This window comes from Colletotrichum navitas, assembly GCF_030913465.1.
Source record: "Colletotrichum navitas strain CBS 125086 chromosome Unknown LY79scaffold_51, whole genome shotgun sequence".
NCBI lineage: Eukaryota > Fungi > Ascomycota > Sordariomycetes > Glomerellales > Glomerellaceae > Colletotrichum > Colletotrichum navitas.
The window spans coordinates 251,111-273,507 of NW_026850597.1; the positions used below are offsets into that span (position 1 = coordinate 251,111).

Below are 22,397 nucleotides of genomic sequence, written 5' to 3' on the forward strand. Positions count from 1 at the left end.
GGAGGGTGTTCCCGAACCTGCAAGAAAGCTTGATTTGAAAAAGCTCCGATGCAGTTGACGCTGGGGTGGTGTAATGTTGTTTACCGTTACACAGCATGCCTTGTTTTCACTGTTGTTACAGAATCGACGGCGCAGGTTTAGCCCAACCACGAACACGTCGTCCATAGTTATGTAGAATCTCCCTAGACTACGAATCTCATCAAAAGCGCAGGCTTTAGGCGCTTACAGTAGCAGCATCATCATCATTACATTCCTCGGTGTTTCTGCTGGGCATTGAGTGGATCTTAACTACACACGACATTGAATCCCAGCTCAGCAAGCAAGCAAGTAAGCAAGCAAGCATTGGAGGGGAAATTGTGCCAAGCGGACAACTGAGAATGATTAGAAGTCTGACTGACAGACAACCTGTGCGCTCCCGCTCCCGCTCCCGCGTTCGTGTCTGGGGCTCCGCGGTTGTGGATGAACATTCTCCACGGCTACAGCGGTTAAGCAAGGAATCTCACCCGAACCCGCAGTAAAGACGGAACCCATTTCGAGACTTTGGAGAAGAGGGGGGACGGGATGCGGGGCATAAACCCCCATCCAGGCACGTCTAGATCCTTGTCAAGACCGGCCAGTTTCCCGCGCTCGGTCAGACTCCGAGTACAACTCGGAGGGAAACTCCAGAAATGCTCCGGAATCTTCCCCCAAGCATCCGCATTCTGTCCCACAAAAAGACAGGCTCTGCAAAACGTGGGGATTGGCCGGGTGAAGAGTGGAAAAGTCGGTCGGTCTCGTCAAGCAAACAAGGCGGGGACTATGACCGGGGTGCTGACATGACGTTTGATAACGAAAAACCCATGGCTGGCGAAGTCATATTCGTTCAGGCAGGGGTTGTCAACCGGCCGCCCTCTCTCCCTGGCTCCTTTGCAGTCTGCTTCTTTTTCTGTTGGGGGTACGGAGTATATCTGTCCAATTTATAACCCTCGACAAGGTCACCCCAATAAGAGAGTCGTTTGCTGATGGTGACCATACCGAGCATCGTGCAACATATCAATCATGAAAACCTTATAGGCTGGAACTAAGACCCTAAAGGAGGACCAATGCATTATATTATTCATTCATTTTATCGACGTAAACACGGTCACATTTCGCAACTTGTAGAGGTTTTATCATGTACTTCCGACGAATATTTTACTTGAATATGCTATATATATATACATATGGGTATCAAAATGACCGCGGATTCTCCTACTAATAACATATTGATAATCCATAGCGCTCAGACAAGGTATCTGAAGCCCTTGCCCATCTTGCGAGCAGCCGCGATCTCGTCGCCGTCAGTGACCTCGGCGGTCTGTTGGGCAACGTCGCCGTGAACCTCCCATTCGCGCTCGCCAGCCTCGAGCTTCTTGTTGAGGTTGTCGAGGATGACCTTGAAGACGTAGCAGCCGATGATGGTGACGCCGAACATGGCAGTGACGATGCCGTAGCTCTGGCGGAAGCCGTGGTCCTTGAGGCCCCAGACGTAGGACCCGGCGATGTTGCCCAGCTGGGAGAAGGCGTTGATCATGGCGATGGCGACGGCGCGCTTGGCGGGCGGGCGGGGGAAGGAAGAGGAGATCCAGGAGTAGAAGACGATGAAGCCGGCGTACGAGCTGGCCTGGAGGAAGAGCGCGACGTATCGGGCCGCGACGTTGAGGGTCGACATGGAGATGACGAAACCGACCAGGCCGACGCAGATGGGGCCGACGATGTGCCAGAACTACGAGGAAATGTTAGCACTGCATTACTTGAACATGTCCATTCGGAAGTGCGCGGTCAAACTTACTCTCTCCTGCTGACGGTCGGCGTGCCAGGCGTTGATAAGCGAGACGATGCAGGAAAAGGCCCAGGGAGGCGAGCTCATGAGCAGAGTCGGGACGTAGCTGAAGCCGAGGGTACCGGTGAGAGTGGGCTGAAGGTCACGTTAGCAAGGGAACCTTTGATCCTCCTCTCCAAGATTGCCGGCAGCAGAACTTACGAAAAAGGCGTTGAACGACAGGCCGACGACGTAGGCCGTAAAGGTAATCATCATGACGTAGATCTTGACGTCCTTGACGGCCATGTACAACCCGTCCATGGGGCCCATCTCTTGCGAGTCGACATCGGCCTCGCCGACGTCCTCGGTCATGCGCAGCTGCGCAACGTACAGCTCCTCCTCGGTGAAGCCCTTGGAGTTGGTGGGCAGGTCGGGGAGGATGAAGGCTGCGGAAAGGGCGACGGTCATGGTGATGGCGCCCTCGATCCAGAAGAGCCAGCGCCACGCAGCGTGGCCGAGGACGCCCTGCATGTTGGAGAGGACGCCGGCGCCGATCAGGGCGGAGAAGGCGTTGGAGATGAGGTTGCCGCAGAAGAGGATGGCGTTGCGGGTGCTGAGCTCGCGGCGGGTGTACCACTTGGACAGGATGAGCAGGGCGCCGGGCAGGAAGGCGGCCTCGATGAAGCCGAGGAAGAAGCGCGTGGCGACCATGCCGCCGAAGCTTGTGGTGACGCCGGACAGGGTCGAGATGAGGCCCCAGATCACCATGGCGGCGGAGATGTACCAGGACGGGCGCGAGATCTTGTTGATGACCATGTTGGAGGGGACCTGCATGAGGATGTAGCCGACGTATAAAATGCTCAGGCAGGTGGCGTATTGGGTGTCGTTGAGATTGAGGTCGGTTTGCAGACCGCGAAGGCGGGCGGCCGCGATGTTGTTTCGGTCGAGGTAGTCTGGCCCCCCCCCCGTTGGTGTTAGCAAGGGCGCGGCGCGAGCGAGCAAGCGAAAAGAAGAGAAGAAAAGAAGAAGCACATACTCATGATGTAGATGAGCACGAACAGCGAGCATCGCGTGTCAATCTTACGCTTCAAGCTCTTCTCGACCGCCGCGCGGCGCTCCGGGCTCATGATCCGCGGCGCGTTGGGATCCACGGGGGACTGGTCTTCGATGTTGGCGACATCGCCGCCCTTGGTGTCGAGACCCGGTGTGATGCTCATCTGGTCGTTCGCGGCCGCCATCTTTGCGGTTGCTCTTTGTCACAATGAGGAGGTCGGATGCGAGCGTGGGCTGAGAAGACGAGGGGGGGGGGGGGGGAGGGGACCGACTCAGAGGACGTCTGGATTGACCCGAGATGAGTTCCAAAAAGCTTCACATACGACGGGATGGTCCAAAGTTATAAAGGATGGCGGCGCGCTCTTCGGCCAAGTCCCGTGGTCCTCGCGGGGGGGAGGGGAAACAATTAACCATCCCCCGCCTCCTCTCAACAGCAGTTTTCCAATTGGGGTGAACCCTAGTTTACTGCGGTGCGAACACGCGCGCGTGGGAAGTAAGAATTTGAGTGTAGGCCGGGATGACGGATCGAAGAGCCCCCAGTCTACTGCAGTTCCTCGTCCTTCGACCTCCGAGCCAAGGTAGACCACCAACGACAATCGAGGATTCACGCCTCCGATGGAGCTTCTTCGGCCGCATCAGGATGACGTGGGGAACACCACGGGGAAGCAGGCCGGGACTTGGAGAAGGGGGGGAAGAGAGAGAGAGAGAGAGAGAGAGACAGAGAGAGTTCCAAACCAAACTAGTTTGGGACTGAGCACGGATAGACAAGGTGACAAGGCACGGAGCGGCTCCAGCTCGTGCTTGTATCCACGGGGAACGTCACCCTGCATCCCGGGGATCACAGACGGCTGACTGAATCAGTCTTCGTTGCCCCATTGCCCGGGCCACAAACTCGTGTAGAAAGGTCAGCTGGAGCGTTGGAGAGCCCCGAAGGCGGGATTTCTGGGACAGGAGCTCCCCAGCTTTTTTAGGGTGCCAAACTTCCCCGAGGGGATCCCGCAGTTTGTCCCGTCAAAACTTGTGGGAGGGGGAAATACAGGCGCTAGGGGGCGGATGGGGAGAATGGGAAGGCTTGATTATGGATAGGGCCGATGTATCGACCGGGGGGGTTTACCCCGCTGGATGGCGACCAATTAATGCCAAGTGCGGGATGAGATGCGTCCGTCTTCTGACAACAACACGATGCTGCTCCGGAGAAGAAAGGAGGAAGAAGAAGAAGAAGAAGAAGACGAAGAAGAAGAAACAAAAACACCGGTCCCGGCAGGCTTGTGTGGTGTGTGAGAGCCGAGCAGCGGAGCAGACAAGACGAGGAAAACGACGAGGGCAGCGTGGGGAAACCCGTCCAATGACCTTCCTACATAGCAAGCGGGAGCCATTAAGTTAGGGTCGGGATCAGCAGCGCTCATCTCCCAGTCCAATAGGCCGTGGTTTGCCGCCATGGCATGGATACGACAGGCTTCGACCAAACAGCAGGATGCGGACGGAGTCTTGCGGAGCCCAAACGGCTGTGGCGTGAACGAAAACCTCTTCCCAGCGATTTGTATCCCTGGAGACAGACCGCTGTGCACCAAACAGACGCCACGGCCGTTGGTCTCTGACAAGCTGCTCTGGTGCAGAGGGCACGTTTCTGTGCCGGTTTGCATGACACAACACGACACAACGTGGCTTTGGGACCGATTGCTTGGTCGAGGTGCCCGGCGTACCGTCCGGCCATTACCGTTGTATCGGGATCGAGGCTCCAATGCACGTCAAGAAGCCGATGTCGCCCAAAAGGCGGCACAAAGCTAGAAAACATCTAAGCATATGGACCGACAATACGAGTGGCCAGGTTCGCCGAGCTTGGCATTCTTGGCCGCCTGCAATTGATTTTCTTCTTCTTCTTCCCTTTTTTCTTTTTCCTTTTTCCTTTTTCTTTTTTCTTTTAACGATTTGTATAAGATCATTATCAGCTCTGATTACTGCCGACCAATGAACCCGCGTATTCTGGGGTGCGTTTGCGATGACCTGAATCTCATTCCGCATCGACACGCCAATTATGCCCAACACTTGTATCCAAAACGACCTACTGATCTCGCAGAGTTCCGGTAAGAGGTGCGCGTGCCATTGTCTAGTTGGAGAGGTCCACGGTGATGATATACATGGAGTAAAATGGGTCGACCGGTTCTACAGCTATGAAAGCTCAATCACCCTCAACATCTGGAGCTGGATCAGGCCTTTGCAGATGCAGCACCTCGCCTCTTATAAGGCCATATGATATTGAGCCAAGGCGTGGGATGCCATTGGATAACTGTATGTAGACTCTGCTCAGGAGATATCTCAATCTCGAATGACTGTTACCGAGAGGAAATAATCGCTTACAAGACTTGGCCAAGTGAGTATCGAGTCTATAATCCAACGATGCGATGCGCGTGCGCCCTTTCACTGTTTTCAAGGGTGCGTATCCTCCAGTACTTTTCTTCTTTTTTTTCTTCTTCTTTTTTTTTCAGTGTGTATAACCGTTTTGCGGGGTTCCCTGGACACGGCCGCGGAGTAACATCGCCAAGTCTTGGCTCTTGGGAGCCTAAGAAAAATTGGCAAATAGAGTATGGCCCTGGTTCCGTTGGAGCCTTCAGCCACAGCGTGCGCGAGATGATGGGGAAGGTTATCTGAGCTTGACAACGCAGGGTTTCACGACGTCGTCGCTCCCGAGTCTCCACTCATCAAGAGCTTCTCGGCGGCAGCCTCGTCATCTTCATCGTCGGAGTCTTGGTCGTCTCCTCCCATCAGGTCAATGACGAGAATTGAGCCCGAGCTCAGCGTGTCAAGTTGAAAGCCTGCCTGCAAAGCACTGGGAGAATCGAATATGCAACCAGCCACATCGAGGCTGATGTCTGCGTCCTTCAGCGCCAGGCAGACCTGGCGGAAGTGCTCGTGATGCGCATCAGTCACATCCACGCCGTCCCTCTCCGCGTCGAAGATGAGCACCACGTTGCCGTGGCTGAAGCAGAAAGTGTCGTCGACCGCGTGGCGAGACCCGTCCTTGAGCGCTGCTGCAAGCTTCGAGGGCTCGGCCTGGGCGTTGGCCGTAAGTCGGGTGAAGATGTGGCCGTTCAGCAGAGCCTCAGCGGTGCTAGGCTTCGCTGGAGAGAAGATGGTTACATTGGGAGGTAGCGCCGGGACGCTGGAGCCCTGGGCAGCTGGCGAGCCTTTCGCGTTCATGTCGGTGGTCGATGGCGTCTTTCTGCAATGCCGACGAGGTTTCACGGCCTTCCCAAGATTCATATTTGGCAGACCGGTACGCAAAGTTTTTTTGCTTACTAATCGATACAGCGGAGCTGTGGCGGAAGACCCCGGGGCCGACGAGACCCGGAGGACGCCCGGGTGGGCCCCGGAAGCCTCGGGACAGTCCCAGGTTGGCAAGCAGTGCAATCTTGCAGGAAACAATCGTGTCGGTTTTCCAAGTTATTAGGGGAGGATGCGATCGACGTGATCATCGTCTCGGTCAATGAAGTGATCATAGTAGGTTGCAATCCTCACGGAAACGACATTCGTCATCGCCCAGACTTCTGTTCGTTTCGATATCATCCTCCCGTTTGTGAATCGGGTGATTTGCGCCCGCGCCACAGCCATTTGTGTCGCTGCCACTGGGTCAAGTAGAGACCTGAATGATTTTTCTTATCGGCATGTATTGCTTGTGGGATTTGGGGCAGACTTGGCCTGCATGGTGATGCAAGAAGGGTCCCAAGCAGTTCGGGGTCCGACGATCCGGCTGATTTTGGCCATCGCAATTGGACTGCGCCGCAGACGGCAACTTCGAACCTATATGAGTTTCCCACCACTACAGTCCGAAATCCCACAGGGGGGCGTCATTGAGGCGGCGCATGACACCCCTAAACCATGGGATGTGGATGTCAGAGGCTGCGAATGAACAAGGCTGATTGCGAATACCATTGGCGATGGCGATGATTGATCTTCTGTAAGCTGGTACTCGAGTCTGAAACTACCTCTTACGTGTAAAGTAATGATAGTCGCAATACCTGCGTGGTTGCGGACGTGTATGACGTGATGTTCACTTATTGTAAGCCTTCAACACCGACCATACGCCAAAAGTAAAAGAGCCCTCGACCTCGAGGTGTATATAAACCACCCGAAATTCCATTCCGGACAAAAAAGAGGATGCATTCCAGAAACCCAATACAAAGGCGACAAATCTCAAGCAAGCAAAAATCCCCCACGACACACCACATAACCCCGAAACATTATTTGAATATACCAGCACGATGGCCCGCAAGTGAGTTTCCCGGGCCAGAAACCTCAAGACAAATACAAAAACGGCATAACTAACCAAGGCTGAGCCACCAAAGCTCAAACAGACGTTTCTCCTTCACCCTCTCGCCCGCTTCCAAGGCTACGAAGCGTGTGATGGCACAACGAACCGACCACCGTCGCTCTTTCGATTCGCAGGCTAGTTCCTCCACTCTTGGTGCTAAGCCTGTTGTCGAAGTCGGACGCTACTTGACGGCCCCGGCTACCCGCTGGACGACCGCGAATCGGATCTAGCTTCTCTGAAACACGGTCCCCTTAGAAGAACGAACAATAAGAGGCTGATGGCTAGTTGAACTGGAGGAGCTGGGTCATGGCAGTACCCTCGTTTTATTTTAGCGATGTTTTGGTAAATGCCCTGATAGGAAGGCTTGTGTTATGTCACAGCAACTTGTGCGATCATCTCCTTGGGGTTGGATAAATTGAAATTATTTCAATGCGGAAATCCTATGTATAACAAGTATATGGAAACCTTGTATGGAAACCTTGTATGGAGTATAGATGATTTTATATATGTGCCCAGAAACTATCGTGACAATTATTGCATCTTCTTATCTAGGTATTGTTGTAGGCATGGCTTCTGTATCGACATGCTTGTAACTGATGACGGGGTAAAGGGATACACGAACATAACCCGCGCATCGCAGATACAAGCACGTACTATCCACCATCACACTTACTACCAGCACCGCAATTGGAATACACACAGAGATTACACAAATGTACACGATTATGTTTATGAGACGGGAACTTGTACTACTAAGCGAACAACTAACAACTTTACTACCCCAAATCGTCTAGGTCGTTGCATTACCCAAATCTACTCTTTTCTCACAGAGCAACTTTGAAGAACTTGGCCACACAAGGCACTCCAGCTTCGTTCATAGCAAAAAGCATATGGTTCCCTGGGATCGCGACTCCGTAGTCGTTGGGAACATTGACCGTGTAACTCTTGTCATCTCCACCGTTCTGTCCATCCAGCGGAATTCGTCGCTGGTCCGTGTTGACTGTGCGCGTGGTTGCGATGGAATCATGCTGAACGTGTATGCACCGGCATCCTGCATGGTGACGGTAATGGGGGCTCCCGCTCTCACGGCCGTGTCCGAAAGGCTCTGGATGACTGGCCGCTTGGCCGGGGTGACCCCGTCGGCCTCGAACAGGTACGGCGGCGACCAAAACTGCCCGTCAAAATGGTTCTCCTTGCAGTTCGCGCCACAAAGACCGCCCCCGCCGGACCAAATCGTGGCATCCGCCATCAGGAGTGCTGTAGAGTGGTAGTTGCGAGGGACGGGATGCGGAGTCGTGGGCGTGAAGCTGCCCGTCGCCGGGTCAAACAACTCTGGGGTAAGCTGGGGCGTGGTGTCCGAGAAAAGCCGCATCTTCTGCATTCCGTCCACGACCCAGATCTTGCCGTCGGGCATGACCACAGCATTGGCAAACCCGCGGTTGTATTTGCCGCCCGGTAGCTTCTGCGCCCGGACAGCCTGCCCGGGCTCACCAAGTGTCAAGATGTGGGCGTTGCTGGTTGATACGTAGCCAGTATAATCCTTGCCACCGCCGTAGCTGGAGATACGGGTCAGATCGGGCGGATCAAAACAGAGGACGGGTTGGAATTTTCCGTGGCTTACGTGAAGATCTTTCGTGCAACCGCGTCGTACATGACGGAAACGCCACACATGGAATCTTCGTCGGCGCCCCGCAGGCCGGCGGGCGTGTTCGCCCCAGTGCCCTTGGTATCGTACCAGTTCATCTGCTTGGCGGGACCGGCCTGAAGGACAGAGCCGTTCTTCCATGACCATAACCGTGCGTGGCTGTCGGGGAACATGCCTCTCTGCATGACGGGCGGCTTGACCGGGCACCCAGACAGCTTCGTCCAAGTGTTAGCCCTGGGATCGTAGACCTCTCCATTTCGTGTGCCGGCTCCGGAAAAGGAGCCGCCGATGACGAATGTCTTCCCTTCCGAACTAGTAAAGGCCATTGTTAGAACCTTTCCGACCAAGCACGAATATTGCATGTGCTTACGTTGTACAACTCGACTGGTATCCTCTCGGAATCTGCATGTTAGACAGAGGCGTCCACGGGGAGGACTCGCCCTTCTTGAAGTCGAGGTGTCTTGACATCTAGTTCCACTTCACCTCGTTACTGTCATTATCACCTACACAATGCAATTCTCTCAGAGATTAACTTCTTTCCTTGCAGCTGCTCTATCAGTCACCACGATCTGCAATGCACATGCACGATCCTGCCCCCCGGTCTGGACCGAGATTGCAGCAGACCTGAAAGGTTCTTTTGCAGGCTGTCCCAGTGAGGCGAAACAGGCAATTCGTGCCGCGTTCCATGACTGTTTCCCTGGATCATGCGACTGATCGTTGATATTAGCCAACGAATGCTTTGATAGAGAAGAAAACATGCAGATGCAACCTGGTGGTCCCAAAATCTACTTCCTCGTCGGGCGAAAGGATTCATCCGTGCCTAGCGCCGAGGGCGTGCTGCCCACACAAGACTCGGACGCAGCCACCCAGATCTCCGCCTTCAAGAACAAAGGATTCTCTGCTACGGATCTTGTGGCTCTTGTTGGGGCTCATAGTGCGGGCCAGAGCTTACAGGAGCTGTCTCTCGACTCGACCCCGGAGGAGCTGGATAGCACCCTTTTCTACCCGGAAACGCTAGAGGAGACGACACCGACCTCCTAGGGTAGCGATGTTGCGCTCGGCAATGCTAAAGAGACTAAGCATATTTGGAAGAGATCTGGGGCCAGCCAGACACAGTGGAACTCTGCATTCAAGCTAGCGTAAGTGCGATATCACTTTTACTGCGTCGGACGGCCTAACTAATCCATTGGGAAGAATGGGAAAGATGAGTATCATGGGAAATGACTTGGGGAAGCTGACCGATTGCTCAAAGTTGGTAGCCTGAGTGCGAGAGTCCAGGCCATCTATCGCGATCATAAGGATCTGGTAGTACAATGCTTCGAAGATAAAAAGAGATGGAATAAAATGAATAGAATATGATTTTGATTGTTTAATTTTGTGCAGTGGTTGAACAAATTCCGTAAGAAGCTTTTCGCATACGCTCTCTCTCAGCTACCAGCATGGAGCCAGTTACCTCGAGGACCATGCCTTCACAGGTTCGACTAACAACGTGAGATGTGAAATCTGATCTTCATTCAATTTGAAAACATGAACAACGAATCATTAAAGGCCCCTGTCGTTTACAAAATCCGAGGCTTCGAGCGCCCTGTACTCCAAAATTCTCCCCAAGTGCGTCTTGTCTATCGACTGGCAGTTTCTTCGTATCTTGGCCAAAAGAATCCGCATAAACTGATGCAAATTTGCAGCCTCAGATGAAGCAACATTCGCAGAATAACTATCACCGTCCGATTCAGAGCTCTCTTGATCCGGAAATTTCAAGCCTAAGTAGCCACAGATGCTTAGGTACTCCTTCGTTGACTTCATATACAGTTGACCTGAGAACAAATTTAGTTCGGTCAAGAAGAGGTCTGGAAGAGTTCTGTTCAGAGACTGCTTTGGCGTTGTATAAAGGTCCAAGGTGTCAAGTGCGCGGTATCCCATATTTGGGCGAGGAGCGTAGAGATGAAGCGCCACGCAATGGGAGTTCTGTATATCCGGTAGGAGCTCTTGCGCTTCGTAGGGACTAATGATAATTGCCGTTTCGATAGTGCCAGAACTCGTTGAACTCGTCAATATCCATTGGACGTTTCGTTGAAACAGGTCGGCTGTGTAATCTTTGCCCAGCGGGACAATGGTACGCGCAAAGTCCTGCGTAACCAGCAGACCGGGATTGAATTTGCCCACGTCGTAAAATTTAGCAGCGCTGGTATCAGAAAGCGCTCGAAAAGCGGCAAGAAAGGCTTTAGACTGTGATGGGTAGAAACCTTGAGAGATAAACGTTCGAACATCGGGATGGATGGTGTGTGTGGCAGGGGTTGCGGCAGGAGGTTTCTCTATTTGACGTTCCTGTTCGACCTCCGGAGACAACTCCCGCTCCTGCTCCTCACGAAAAGTCGTTGACTCTGGGTTGAGACCTCCAAACTGGAGTAGCCTCTTGGTGATATCATCGTTCTGGTGTTGGGTGTCCGGGCTGAGTTGAGAAGCGTCGAACCGGTTGCGTGGTGAGTATCTATTCTCGATTGTCTGCGCTTCTTCCTCAAGAAACTTCTCTGCATGTTCACCGCTCAGCTTGGTTTCCCCATCGGTATGAGCCTCACTCCAAAGAGCGTTGTTGCGCTGGTATCGGCGGCCTTGATTCGCCCACAACCATATGCCTCGCTCGAGGTCCGTGAAAGTCTCGGAGATAGACCACTCCAAAATACAAGCCACAGTTATCGGGGTGTCCGAATTCTGTTTTCGCGCTTCAATCTTCCTCCGGATCTCGTCAGGAACACAGAAAACCACAGACTGGCCCTTTCCGAGTTTCCGCATCCGCATGCAAGCTGCAAGGTTTCAGCAAGATATTACCAAGAGAAGAACGTTAGTGAACTTACCCTGTACCAACCTGTCTTTGGTCAAGTTGGCCCCAAGTGTCACGGCTGCGCGGTAATCCTCGGGCAGTTTTAGATCTGTTCCCCTTGTGTGCGCCTCGTCCAAGAATACCAGACAAACATCAGTCTGGTTGGCAAAAGGCGACGTGTGCAAGCTCTCGATCCGGTCTCTGCGGTCGACAACGCGGATGTGATCGTTTTCATCGCAGAAGATGACGGCTTGCGTTTTTTCCTTGTCGTCAATCATCTGTAGCCACTTTTTCGCAACTCCGAGATTGTCAAGCTCGAGAATTTGAGCTCCGACATCAAGGATTACACGGGCTGGCGGGTCCAACCGAATGACCTCTTCCAGCAGGATCTCGGCGTCCGACTTGGTGTCGCTTCTGACCACAGGCATCAAAACCACGGAGTTCTCCTCTTGAAGCAGGTACTCCAGAACAAGTGCATTGGTTGGCTTCTGGTCTGGAAGATCAAGTTGCTTGACACTCAGTGGAAGGAAAGCTCGTGAGTCATTCGTGCCACTGAAACCTGTCGTTGCGTTTCCTTTCCGCGCTCCAATGTCCCATCCCGAAGCTGAGAGTTTATACGGAAACTCTTTCATCTCCTTAGGAAACACAATGTGTTCCAGGAAATAGTCAACGGTAGCCTTGGAGAAGCGGAAGCATGGAAACACTTGCTCTTCGCACTGCTGGCGATCCTCTAGGTTGATACCCGACAGCTGCTGGAAAGTGACGGGTAGGTGATCGCTGTCTAATACCCAAACACCATACTCCGAGTCGGCTTGGTCTGATAACATAAGATGCTCGAAGCTGAGGAGTATCTCGGAATTGTCTAGTCCACCATAGTAGTAACTTAAAGACGTTAGAGTAATGATAACGTCCGGATGGCTGAACTCAGACCGGGCGCTTGGGTTGTCCTTGGCTCGGTAGGGAACAGCGAGCCGCGTGCTGGGGACTCGATTATGGTCTGGCCCGTAATCAACCCTCCATCGCTTCTGGCAGAAAACAAAACTGAGAATCTGGCATGCAATGAGGCCTCGTAACAAGAGAAGTGTGTTTTTCGTTGAAGCAGTCCAGAGTTCTGACCTCTCAACCGCGTCTATCTCATAATGAGACAGATCAAACTTGAATATGTATGTGTATACTGCATGTTGTAGCACAGAAGGCTGGGAAGCCATAGGAAGTCCTTTGGTGCCCACCTTGCTGAGATGGCGAGCCAAAAGTTCGAGAAGCATGCATTTGGCGCTTTCCCTCAATATTCGTGTTCGGGGAAAACAGCCATCATGTCCTGCGGAGATCTCCACCGAGCTTGGATCGTTCCTCTGAATCTCTGGGAGGAATTTTCTCACAACGTTGAGGACTTGGTGTATGCAAATCCATCGATCGGGGCTGTGCTCAACCGGCCGCTGTGTCCCCATCGTATATACGAGCTCAAACTTGTTGCTGAAGTTCTCATCGCTCTCGTCCACGATATCGCGAGACACACGGTCAAGAAAATCTTTGGTCCTCACCAGAGAAGCACTCACTTCTTTCTTCTCCGAGATGGCTGTCTCAATACCCATCAGCTGAAAAGAGAGTAGGTGTTCTGGCTGAACCAAAAGAACTCCCTTTGAATCCATACAGTCTTTCAAGATTGCATAAATATCTTCCGCTTCGTGCGGGCCAATCTTGACTGCTCTGGAGAACGGCATGTGGTATATGCGCCTGTTGAGTAGACCGCCCAGTTTAGACACCATCATCTGGAACATCTGTTTCGACTGGGGCTTCGCAACAATGACTCGAACAAGATTAGATCCGTCTGCAATAGCTGCCACGACCATTTGTACGATGACAGACGATTTCCCTTCCCCCATATTCAGTTGCATGACGACGTTGTCGTTACCGGGTGGAGTCCTCATCTTGTCGGCGATGCTCTCTTGAACCTCGCGTACCATAATCCCGCTCTCTATCTCCAAGAGCAGCGTGTCAGGAAACTCTTTGGGTGACCAGTTGGTATGCCCTGGATTTCGTAGCTCATTTATAAGAGCCGCCGAATCACCCAGTGAGGCCAGCATCCGTTCCGCACGCTGCAATTGAGTAATCCCTGTGCCAAACTGGACCAAACATTCAGACCATGCAGCCGGTGTCAGACTCCGATGGACGTGGTTCAGTCTTTGCAAAAGAGAAGAGACTGAAAGTCTTGGTCGTTGATAGAAGTCATAGATATCGGTGAAGCTTTCCACGGAGTCGGTTGCTTGCAGGCCGAGGACAGCGTTTATGATGAGGCTCTGGAGTTTCTCGGTGTGTATCTTCCAAGTTTGTAAATGTACCGCTAGCTTTTCTTCCGTACAGTTTTGCGACAGGCTTTTGCAGTCGTCCGTAAGCTGTAGCTGCTGCAAAGAAGTCAAACTTGACCTCAGTTCTTCAATGTATTTGTCTTGGTATTGTGCAGAAGCTTTGGCGGAAAGGCTGGAAAGCAGGTCAGGCAACTGATAGTCGCGTTTCTGGCGTTCATGGATTGATTCAAAATCAAGAATCCAAGTCCCATGAGCGATCAAAGGCGGCGTAGAGTGCCTGAACATGGCGTCTTCACTAATAAACCGTGGTCTGTGCGAATATGCTGGTTCAACTCTCGCCAATAAGGGTTTCGGGTGGTCTTGAGTTGCAATTTGAGATGGCATGTGACGAGTGATCTCTTGGATGTATTGCTTGAACTTAAGGTTATCATACCAAGTTCTGAATAAAGACTCGATGTCGGGTACTACTTCGTCAAACCTGATATATCGGCGCCATAAAGACGCGTCGGTATGTTTACGTGATATTGTCGGTGTGCTGCACGGCCACTGACCCTCAAGAATATCGATGAGACTGGCCACCGCCGCGTCCCTCTTCTTCTCAAACGACTGCATACGTCTTTGATAGTAAGACTGATTTGATTCTCCTTTTCTTTTGTATAGATCGACTTCAGACAGTTCGGTGAAAGGCACATATACTCTCCCGAGACATTGACGTATTTCCATTGCGCTGACGCTGGTTCCTTTACGCAAGTTGAAATGATCTCCTGCTGGTGGCGGCGACACGCTAGCAACGTCCTTGGCAGTTCGAAACAAGGCTAATGTTTGGAGCACAGCCATGTCTGACTCTTCTGCAAAAGCTAGTGTCGCTAGCCAAATCGCAAATCGGTATTTGTTGACCGAGGTTCTCAAATTTCTCTGTAGCCCGATCCAGTGAGTGGTTATGAACTCAGGGAATGTTAAAAGCAATTCGGCGTGGTAGGCGATGATGTCAGTAGGGGGAGTGCGAGGACGACCGAGGACCGGAGGACCTTTGGACAAAAATTTCCACAGATGTGAAGCCATGTTCGCGGGTAAGGGCTCCACAAGAAACGACACTTCGGAGAGAGCTAAGCGTGCGATCGCGAAAGAACGCGAACTTTGCGAGGACTTATTCCGATCTCTCGCTGTATATTGGGTGTCATGATCCAGGCTATAGCTCTGAGCCCCGAATCCAGATACTCGAAACGTTGAGGAACGAATCAGGTCTCTTTTCAGGAGATCCAATTCCACTTTTTCCAGTGTCGGTGGTTTGATGTATACGCCTGGGTGGAAGAACTTGGACTTCTTGTCCTGTTCAAAGATGGATTTAACTTGCTCATAGAACAAGCCATGTTGAGCTAGAAAGTTCAACTGTGACGACCAGCCAACCGTCTGCATGACTCGCTCGTTGGCAGGGTAGTAAATTCTACCTGGCGTAAGCTGGGCTATGTTGTCCAGGAGCGCCACATTCTCTGGCGTCAAGAATGGAAATGATCTGACTGATGCTGAGCTCAGTATAGACAAGGCTTGTTCCGTACCCGTCCTTTTCGTAAGAGGATCCGGAATTACGAAAGAAGTAAGCGCATGTAGATAGCAGAGGAAAAGGCTACTCTGCAAGTCATTGTTGCTTACAAGCCTGGCGAGTCTGCTGTCTACTTGGTAGGCATGCACTGTTGAAGCACCCCTGGCGATGCGGACATTGACGTGGTCATTTGCCTTTGAGAAAGATACTTTGCCCTCCAACACAAGTACCTTGCGACATGTAGGCGTCCAAGGATGGTCAGATTGGTCTGATTTCAAGACCAGCTTGTCTTTCAGGCCTATCAGTGCTCCAACGGACTGGTCCGAGTCAACCATCATACCGCGAAACTGTCTCGAGTGGATTGATGGATGGCCAGGCGTGTGACTGAATTCAAGCCGAGCTCGAGGAAGTTCTACCGTGACTGATGAGGTTGATTTCCTGTGAATGATGTGTATCCAGAGGGGATCTTCGAGCGGCTGAAAGATTGAAGATATCAGCTTTGCTGACCGGCTACGAATATCGACTAGAGTGGAAGAGTCATCTCGGGTAAGTTTCCAACCGGTTCCAGATGCGTTTTTAGAAAGCAGCCAGTGCGGCGTCGTATGCTTCCACGGAGTAGCGATGTCGCGGAATTCGACACACTTCTTCTTGTAGTCCCACCAGTGAACGTATTCGTCAACAAATGTCGTCGGTAAGTTTCCTTTCAGACATCGCTTGGGAATCAATTCATAGTCTGATCCGGCTTTTGAGGCATGTACCAGAAGATCTGCCTCGGAATTATTGGAACAATGGCCGAGACCTAGGTGAACATCGTGCTCCGCATACTGTCTCTTGGAGGAGAATTGCATTCCCGGGACCGGCGTAGGCATGATTTCAAGAGACAATCGGCCAAATAAGTGTCCGTATGAATGATGCTTGAGATAGGCTCCCGGCAGATGATCCAAAGGATTACCGTCAACTAAAAGTTCTCCTGTGATGAGACTAAAATGCACCATCATAGGGGTTGTCGAAGCGGTTGTGCTTGTTAGCCATGAACTGTGTGTTTTGGATAACATCTTCCATTTTCGGCTAGGCTGATAAACAGACCACGATGCAGTAATCGTGTCATCGAGGGCAGAGCTGCCCTCAGCCAGAACCTTTTGTGCCAAGAAACCACAATGCAGGTATGAGGTTCTCTGCCAACGGGAAAAAAGTTGCCGAACGGGCGTCTCAAGAGATGCTAAGAGAGTTTGGGAACCCTCATGAATCCCAATAGAACACTGCATGAAGACTGAAATGGTTGAATCGTCCAGGAAGACGGCTTTTTGGTACGCTTCTTCGACGTTAAATGTGTCCGCACACAGTAGATAGGCTTCTAGAGCCCTGCGCTGCAACTCCAGCTTATCTTTATCTTCAGATGACCCTTGGGCCCTGCATTTCAAAGTCTGCGCCCAATGAAACAAGACTTTTCTGGCCTTGGACAAGAAACGGAGGCACTCTTTTTGAACGTCAGAGTAAGGGGTGAGTGAAAGCAGGCGCCGGGACAGAACAGTGAAAGTCCCCAAGGCAGCCGAAGATTGCCAATTTTCTTCAAATCGTTGAATGGCTTCGGAGAGACCTTCCAACATCCTCGATGCAAAGCCTCTTTCTTGGCAAATCTTGTGTGGACTTCGGAGGGCACAGTCGCTTGGTGGCCCAGCTTGATACACACATTGCTGGATTACAAGAGCTGTATCCCTCTTCTTGAAATCTACAGAAGGAGAGAATAGTTAGATGAGGATGTTTTTCCATTGAAGCCTGTAACCGAGAGGAATAGACGCTAGAGCCTTATATTCTTCAAGCGGCATACCATCCGGACATTTCTGAATGGTCGCTATCACGGTGTTTGGTGAAGGGCCGTTGGGCTCAGATGATGGACGGAAAATATAGCGCTGGATTGCTTTTGAATCTGTCGACAAGCGATACATGCAGGCTTCTGGGATAGCATGTTTGACTTCGAAAGAAGTGAGAAACTGGTTCTGGCGCTCCATATAGTACGCGTAATTCAACCCATTATCGAGGCAGACTTCGCGTTCAGTGGCTGTTGCAACTGAAATTGTGTTCCGATGCGTGCTCGTATGAGGTTTGTCTTGTGACAGGAGCCCAATGTGTTGTCGTGCTACCGTTTCGCGGAAATAGCCAGAGAGGCCTTTGTATCGATTCAACGGAAATGCTGCACGGGGCTTCTCTGGTGAAATGACGTTGGCTTTGAGGACAGTAAACAGAAAATAGACACTGACTTCGCGCCAGTTCCCGAATGTCGCTGGCAATGAAAGTTCGAAAACCGTTGACTTTATCTCGGCGGAGTTCCTCGGAAGCGGCCACTCGTGAATATTTATCTTCAATCCATTGGCACGTTCGAGAAGCGAACATGCCCTGCAATGCCAGCTGTGCCGAAGAGAGCTGTCTCCCCACCGGTCGACCACCTCATAGTATTCGCAGGAACTGGCTCTCCAGCTCTTCATTAGGTCATTGTACTCACTTTTCAATCTAGCGAGTTCCCGTTTCTTTTCTTCCCGATCTTGTCTGGCTTTCTCTTCGATCTTCTCTTTGAGAATCATGTGTTCAGAAGATTGATCAAAATAACGAGCAGAGAAACATGTGAAAGTGCCAAAGGTTGTGTAGATGTTTGGAGCCCAACTCCTTGACTTGCAATTTCCAACGCGATCTTGGAGATACAGCTCGGCAGCATGCAACCTTTCCATATGACGCTTTTCTGGCAGCAGAAGATTTTGAAAGAGATGTACTGGGATCTCGGGGTCGTAATCCTTGAGCAGTGGGTGTACACGTATCGCGGCTTTGTCACAGACAATCCAGAGGTCCAAGATTGTCAGCAACATGATCGACGTCAATTCCGGATTTCCGTTGTAGAACGAACTGGCCGCGTCGTGGTAGCTTTCGAGAATTTTCCGCATTGAATAAACCACGTTTTCTAAGTCTCCTTCGTGTTGTGTTGTAAACCATGTTTGTAAGTGTTTGTCGACCCAGGTTTCAAAGCTTGCCAGGTGCAGAGTCAAGTGTGCCTTGTCGGGTAGTCTCACAGCTGATGGCAGATTACAGGGGTTGTATGTTGGCATCTCCCATGAGGGATGAAAGTCAGAACCTGCTTTCTTGATATCTCTCTTGTCAAATGATGCCAGAAAGTTGTCCAGATCGGGAAGGTGCATGATGGAGTCCTTTTCAAAGTCCACCATCTTGAGACTTTCCAGCTCAACACTGAATCCAGGGGCATCTCTGGATTGAATTTCGGACCACCGCTTTGACAAAGTTTTGTTCGCCCGGCACATGGTCTGGCGGACATGACCAACTGCTGCAGACGCGGGCTCGTTCGTAAGCTTTAAAAGGCGTCTAGAGAGTTTTGCGACCATCGAAAGAATCAAATCCGAGTGAAGTTCATGATGTAGCCCAAGACCGAGAACTTGGGCCATCATGAAAGCCATGAATGTTTTGTAAAGGCTATCCCCGGAGTGGCCTGATAGGACAGCCAATCGACCGAACACCAACTGCAGGCAAACACGAATGAGAAGCCATGTCGGAGAACGGCGCCACGGCAGAAGACAACGAGCCCAATTAACTTCTTCACGGGTATTCTTCCAAAGCCTTTCTGCTTCGAGAGACTTTCCAGAAGCTTGTAAGAAGGAATATAGAAGCTCAGTAACAATCTTCGGGCTAGCGGTGTCGCGACTCTCGTCGTGGAATTGCCCTGCTTTCTTCGCGCGCGGTTGAGTTCCTGCGGCAGGTTGAGAGCTCATCTTTGCCAGAGCTGCAGCTAGGGTCTCCTTGAAGCCCGCCTCGTTGAACTTTTCAAGGTCGATAACAGACCCGACTCCGGGGAAGGTTCGGCGAAGACGACCTATAGTCGTGATCACAGCCTCGTTGGTCGGAGATAGCTCAAACGCCTCAAAGTGAACTGAGTCGTCGACCTTGGTAAGCAGAACTCCGGCATTCTGAGCCCTGATGTTGAGGGGAATGACACATCCTTGTGCGCGCTTAGCGGATTTCTCTGAGACCGAAAGACAAGGCATACCTGTTTGGGATAGCTTTTGTAGCATTTCGAGTAATTTGCCTTCATCAACAGCGATGGTGTCGCCCAGAGGCTGATGAACGGCAGCCATATCATACGCCATCCTCGTAGCTATTTCAACGATTTCTTTCATCTCATTCGGTACATACTCGCGAAACTTGGTAAGAGAGTTACAAAGACACTGTAACAACGCCCTCTCGTTTTCAACACTAAAGTCGTTTTCTTGGGGCAACTGCGCCGGAAGAAAAATATGGTAAGTAAGATAAAGGGTTGATTGATAAGACATGGTTTCTGTTGCGATTTCTTTTTCTTTTGAAGAGTATCTCTGGCAATCGGGTTTAGGGTCTTGAATGTGTCTCAGAAGTGTTCTCAGGTCACAAAGCTGTTCTTGGTAGCGAAAATGGACACGCTCATCTGGAGATATGTCAAGGGACTTTATATTACTCTCAGTTTCATTGTAATGATAATCACAAATATCTCCGGGTGATGGGCATCACGGCCATTGTTGACAAAATCAAAAGCCGATAGTGCTCTTCCGGAACTTACAGTAGAAAAACGAGGAGGTGGATGTCAGCTCTCGACCATATCTCACTCGGGGTCTTCCAAAAAGCCTAATTATCTCCATTGAAGCATCTCCGGTTGGCTAAATGCTCTCAGATAACCATAAACTTTTGCCAATATCGAGGCTTCACTCCAGTCACCTCCTTCTCGTGAGCAGAGTTCTGGCAGACACCAACGGCTTCTTGGTCATGCGGCCTCAGGCTTACACTCGTATCAGTATCTACGGCCTCCTGTATATGAAACCGTTCCCAATTAAATATTTTGACATAATCGGTAGGGTTTGTTGGAGACTTTGTGTTGGTGGAGGAGCCCATGGGTCACGTGACCCACCTCTACCTCCTTCTTGGCCAGCCTCTGCCCACTGCAGGCAGCCCACTCCTAGTTAGCTTTATATTATAGTTATTGCTAATACAATAGTATTACCTTACTTTACTGCTCCTATAGGTTATAAGGCCTAGGTTAATACTAATTAATTTTCTTTATAATTAATTAATTAGCTACCTTTGCCTCTTCTTTTTTACTTTTTTAATAGTCTATAGTAATATCTATAAAACGTTATAGTTGCTGCCTATATTACTGTTAACTACCTGTCTACTATAGTTATATTACCTTATAATAATAATAAGTAATAAACTTAAAATATTACTTTTACTTTACTTCTACCTCTACCTATATCCCCTCTTACTTAGACGTCTAATAATAAGTAGTAATTTATATAATAATTTAGATATACCTCTTATCCTATAAGGGAAATATATAAAGTTTAATATATTATTAGGCTACCTATGGTCTAGGGGAGACTCTTATCTATATTATATTATCCTTTTTTATATAAGTAATTAACTACTATTATAGCTAACAAGGTTAACTACTAAATAGTTATATAGTCTATCCTTAAGCTAAAGGGGAAGTTAAACTAGTTATAATAGTAAGTCCTAGTTAATATATTACTTTATACTACTAAAGTTAAAAAATATATTAACTATAAAGTCCTTTAACTAGTAATTAATACTAATAAGTATAAGAATTAAAAGAATAAATATAATACTGCCTATAGTATTATTATTAGTACTTATAACCTTATAATTATTAAGCTCTTTAATATAGGATAAGTTAATAATAATAACCTATACACTTTTATAAAAACACTTAAGAAGTTTATCCCTAAGGTATCTAAAGATATAGTTATTACCTTTATTAATAAGTTTAGTAAAGGTAGTACCTAAGACTATAAAACCCTTTATAATACCTTTGCAAAGGTTTAATACCTCTAAAGCTATATTACTAGCCTCTATAGTAAAAACTTTAACTACTATTAGGCTATTCTTATACTTAACTACTTTAAGGTATAACTACTAGATACTTATAAGTACTACACTAATAATAATAAGATGCCTACCTAGGCAGAGGTTATTAAGACTATCTATACTTTTGCCTAGGATAAGGAATAGAAAATAAGACTTATTATATACTATAAGAATACTACTAATTTAATAGTAACCTCTTCTAGTGCTAACTAGGGCGCTACTTTTACTAAGAATATTACCTATAGTAGTTTTTACCTTTATTATAAGAAAAACTACTTTACTATAAAGTACTAGACTACTTACCTAGAGCTAGTTCTTACTAATTATCTTTATTATAATACCTTTTTTACCTATATAACTAAGTATATCTATAATAAGGATTATAAAGAAGGATTATTTAACTTATTATTAACCTCTGTTTTTATTAAGGGAGCCTTAGGTACTCTTAGTAGCTTCTTTATTATTAGCCTAGCTATAAAGCCTAGCTATATAGTATATATAGCTATTAATAATAAGGTTATTACTACCTCTAATATTATACTAGATTTAGGCTACTTTAACCCTATATTTAACTTATTAACCTACTTTATATCCTATATAGTCTATAGTAACCTTTAACCTTTTACTATAGTAAACAGTAATTAGGTGTATCTAGAGGGCAATAGTACTATTTTCTTCTAGACAAAGGATCTAGTTAACCTAACTTAGACTATTAACTAGACTATTAAAGATATTAAGTATAGCCCTCTTAGCTTAGCTAACCTTCTTAGCCTAGGTAAGTTATATAAAGTAGGTATTAAATATAACTATACTACTACTTATATTATTAATACTAAATCTAAGGCCTATTTAGTTACTATTAAATAGATCTTAGACGTCTATGTCCTTTATATAACTAATAGCCTAACTGTTGTAATGTTAACTATTGTAGATAAATATTAGAGTTATTAGGCTAACCCTGATGACTTATTGCTAGCGAATCCTTAGATATTTAGCTATAGATTCTCTAAGGATTTATAGGCAATAAGTTAGTTAT

General features: G+C 49.2%; 7 protein-coding genes across 7 annotated transcripts; 2 read left to right on the forward strand and 5 right to left on the reverse strand.

Annotated features, from left to right (window-relative positions):
* Positions 1–1,158: 1,158 nt before the first annotated feature.
* On the reverse strand, positions 1,159–3,099 carry LY79DRAFT_560617 (major facilitator superfamily transporter). The gene is made up of 4 exons (XM_060558338.1): positions 2,817–3,099; positions 2,003–2,733; positions 1,811–1,936; positions 1,159–1,744 (listed from the first exon to the last, which is right to left on the reverse strand). Exons 1-4 carry the CDS (start codon positions 3,016–3,018, stop codon positions 1,262–1,264), a joined length of 1,542 nt encoding a protein of 513 aa, XP_060411869.1. The 5' UTR covers positions 3,019–3,099; the 3' UTR covers positions 1,159–1,261.
* A 677-nt stretch (positions 3,100–3,776) lies between these two features.
* On the reverse strand, positions 3,777–4,779 carry LY79DRAFT_295512 (uncharacterized protein). The gene has a single exon (XM_060552241.1). The coding sequence runs from the start codon at positions 4,474–4,476 to the stop codon at positions 3,967–3,969; it is 510 nt and encodes a 169-aa protein (XP_060411870.1). The 5' UTR covers positions 4,477–4,779; the 3' UTR covers positions 3,777–3,966.
* A 512-nt stretch (positions 4,780–5,291) lies between these two features.
* Positions 5,292–6,076, reverse strand: LY79DRAFT_560620 (uncharacterized protein). Its single transcript, XM_060558339.1, has one exon. The coding sequence runs from the start codon at positions 6,029–6,031 to the stop codon at positions 5,501–5,503; it is 531 nt and encodes a 176-aa protein (XP_060411871.1). The 5' UTR covers positions 6,032–6,076; the 3' UTR covers positions 5,292–5,500.
* A 1,016-nt stretch (positions 6,077–7,092) lies between these two features.
* On the forward strand, positions 7,093–7,372 carry LY79DRAFT_591978 (uncharacterized protein; the record flags this gene model as incomplete). The annotated part of the gene is made up of 2 exons (XM_060561357.1): positions 7,093–7,103; positions 7,186–7,372. 2 exons carry the CDS (start codon positions 7,093–7,095, stop codon positions 7,370–7,372), a joined length of 198 nt encoding a protein of 65 aa, XP_060411872.1.
* Positions 7,373–7,966: 594 nt separating this feature from the next.
* On the reverse strand, positions 7,967–9,255 carry LY79DRAFT_705233 (uncharacterized protein; the record flags this gene model as incomplete). Its single annotated transcript, XM_060565002.1, has 4 exons — positions 7,967–8,142; positions 8,187–8,698; positions 8,764–9,099; positions 9,158–9,255. The coding sequence occupies 4 exons, from the start codon at positions 9,253–9,255 to the stop codon at positions 7,967–7,969; spliced, it is 1,122 nt and encodes a 373-aa protein (XP_060411873.1).
* Positions 9,256–9,543: 288 nt separating this feature from the next.
* LY79DRAFT_671564 (uncharacterized protein) lies at positions 9,544–9,828 on the forward strand (the record flags this gene model as incomplete). The annotated part of the gene is made up of 2 exons (XM_060563927.1): positions 9,544–9,699; positions 9,733–9,828. 2 exons carry the CDS (start codon positions 9,544–9,546, stop codon positions 9,826–9,828), a joined length of 252 nt encoding a protein of 83 aa, XP_060411874.1.
* A 501-nt stretch (positions 9,829–10,329) lies between these two features.
* Positions 10,330–19,779, reverse strand: LY79DRAFT_591979 (uncharacterized protein; the record flags this gene model as incomplete). The annotated part of the gene is given in 16 exon segments (XM_060561358.1): positions 10,330–11,588; positions 11,640–11,733; positions 11,749–13,548; positions 13,567–15,321; positions 15,331–15,540; positions 15,562–16,875; positions 16,897–16,926; positions 16,939–17,078; positions 17,100–17,129; positions 17,142–17,145; positions 17,155–17,180; positions 17,235–17,292; positions 17,311–17,542; positions 17,567–17,732; positions 17,952–19,448; positions 19,497–19,779. Coding segments are annotated over 16 exon segments (8,898 nt in total).
* Positions 19,780–22,397: the final 2,618 nt, after the last annotated feature.

Excerpts from the sequence above, each read along its gene's own strand:
- LY79DRAFT_560620 (XM_060558339.1), bottom strand. The coding sequence starts at position 6,031 with ATGAACGCGAAAGGCTCGCCAGCTGCCCAGGGCTCCAGCGTCCCGGCG.
- LY79DRAFT_560617 (XM_060558338.1), bottom strand. The coding sequence starts at position 3,018 with ATGGCGGCCGCGAACGACCAGATGAGCATCACACCGGGTCTCGACACC. Across the intron at positions 2,734-2,816 it reads CGTGCTCATCTACATCATGA|ACTACCTCGACCGAAACAAC; the intron begins GTATGTGCTTCT and ends GGGGGGGGCCAG. Across the intron at positions 1,745-1,810 it reads CCGACCGTCAGCAGGAGAGA|TTCTGGCACATCGTCGGCCC; the intron begins GTAAGTTTGACC and ends ATTTCCTCGTAG.
- LY79DRAFT_295512 (XM_060552241.1), bottom strand. The coding sequence starts at position 4,476 with ATGCAAACCGGCACAGAAACGTGCCCTCTGCACCAGAGCAGCTTGTCA.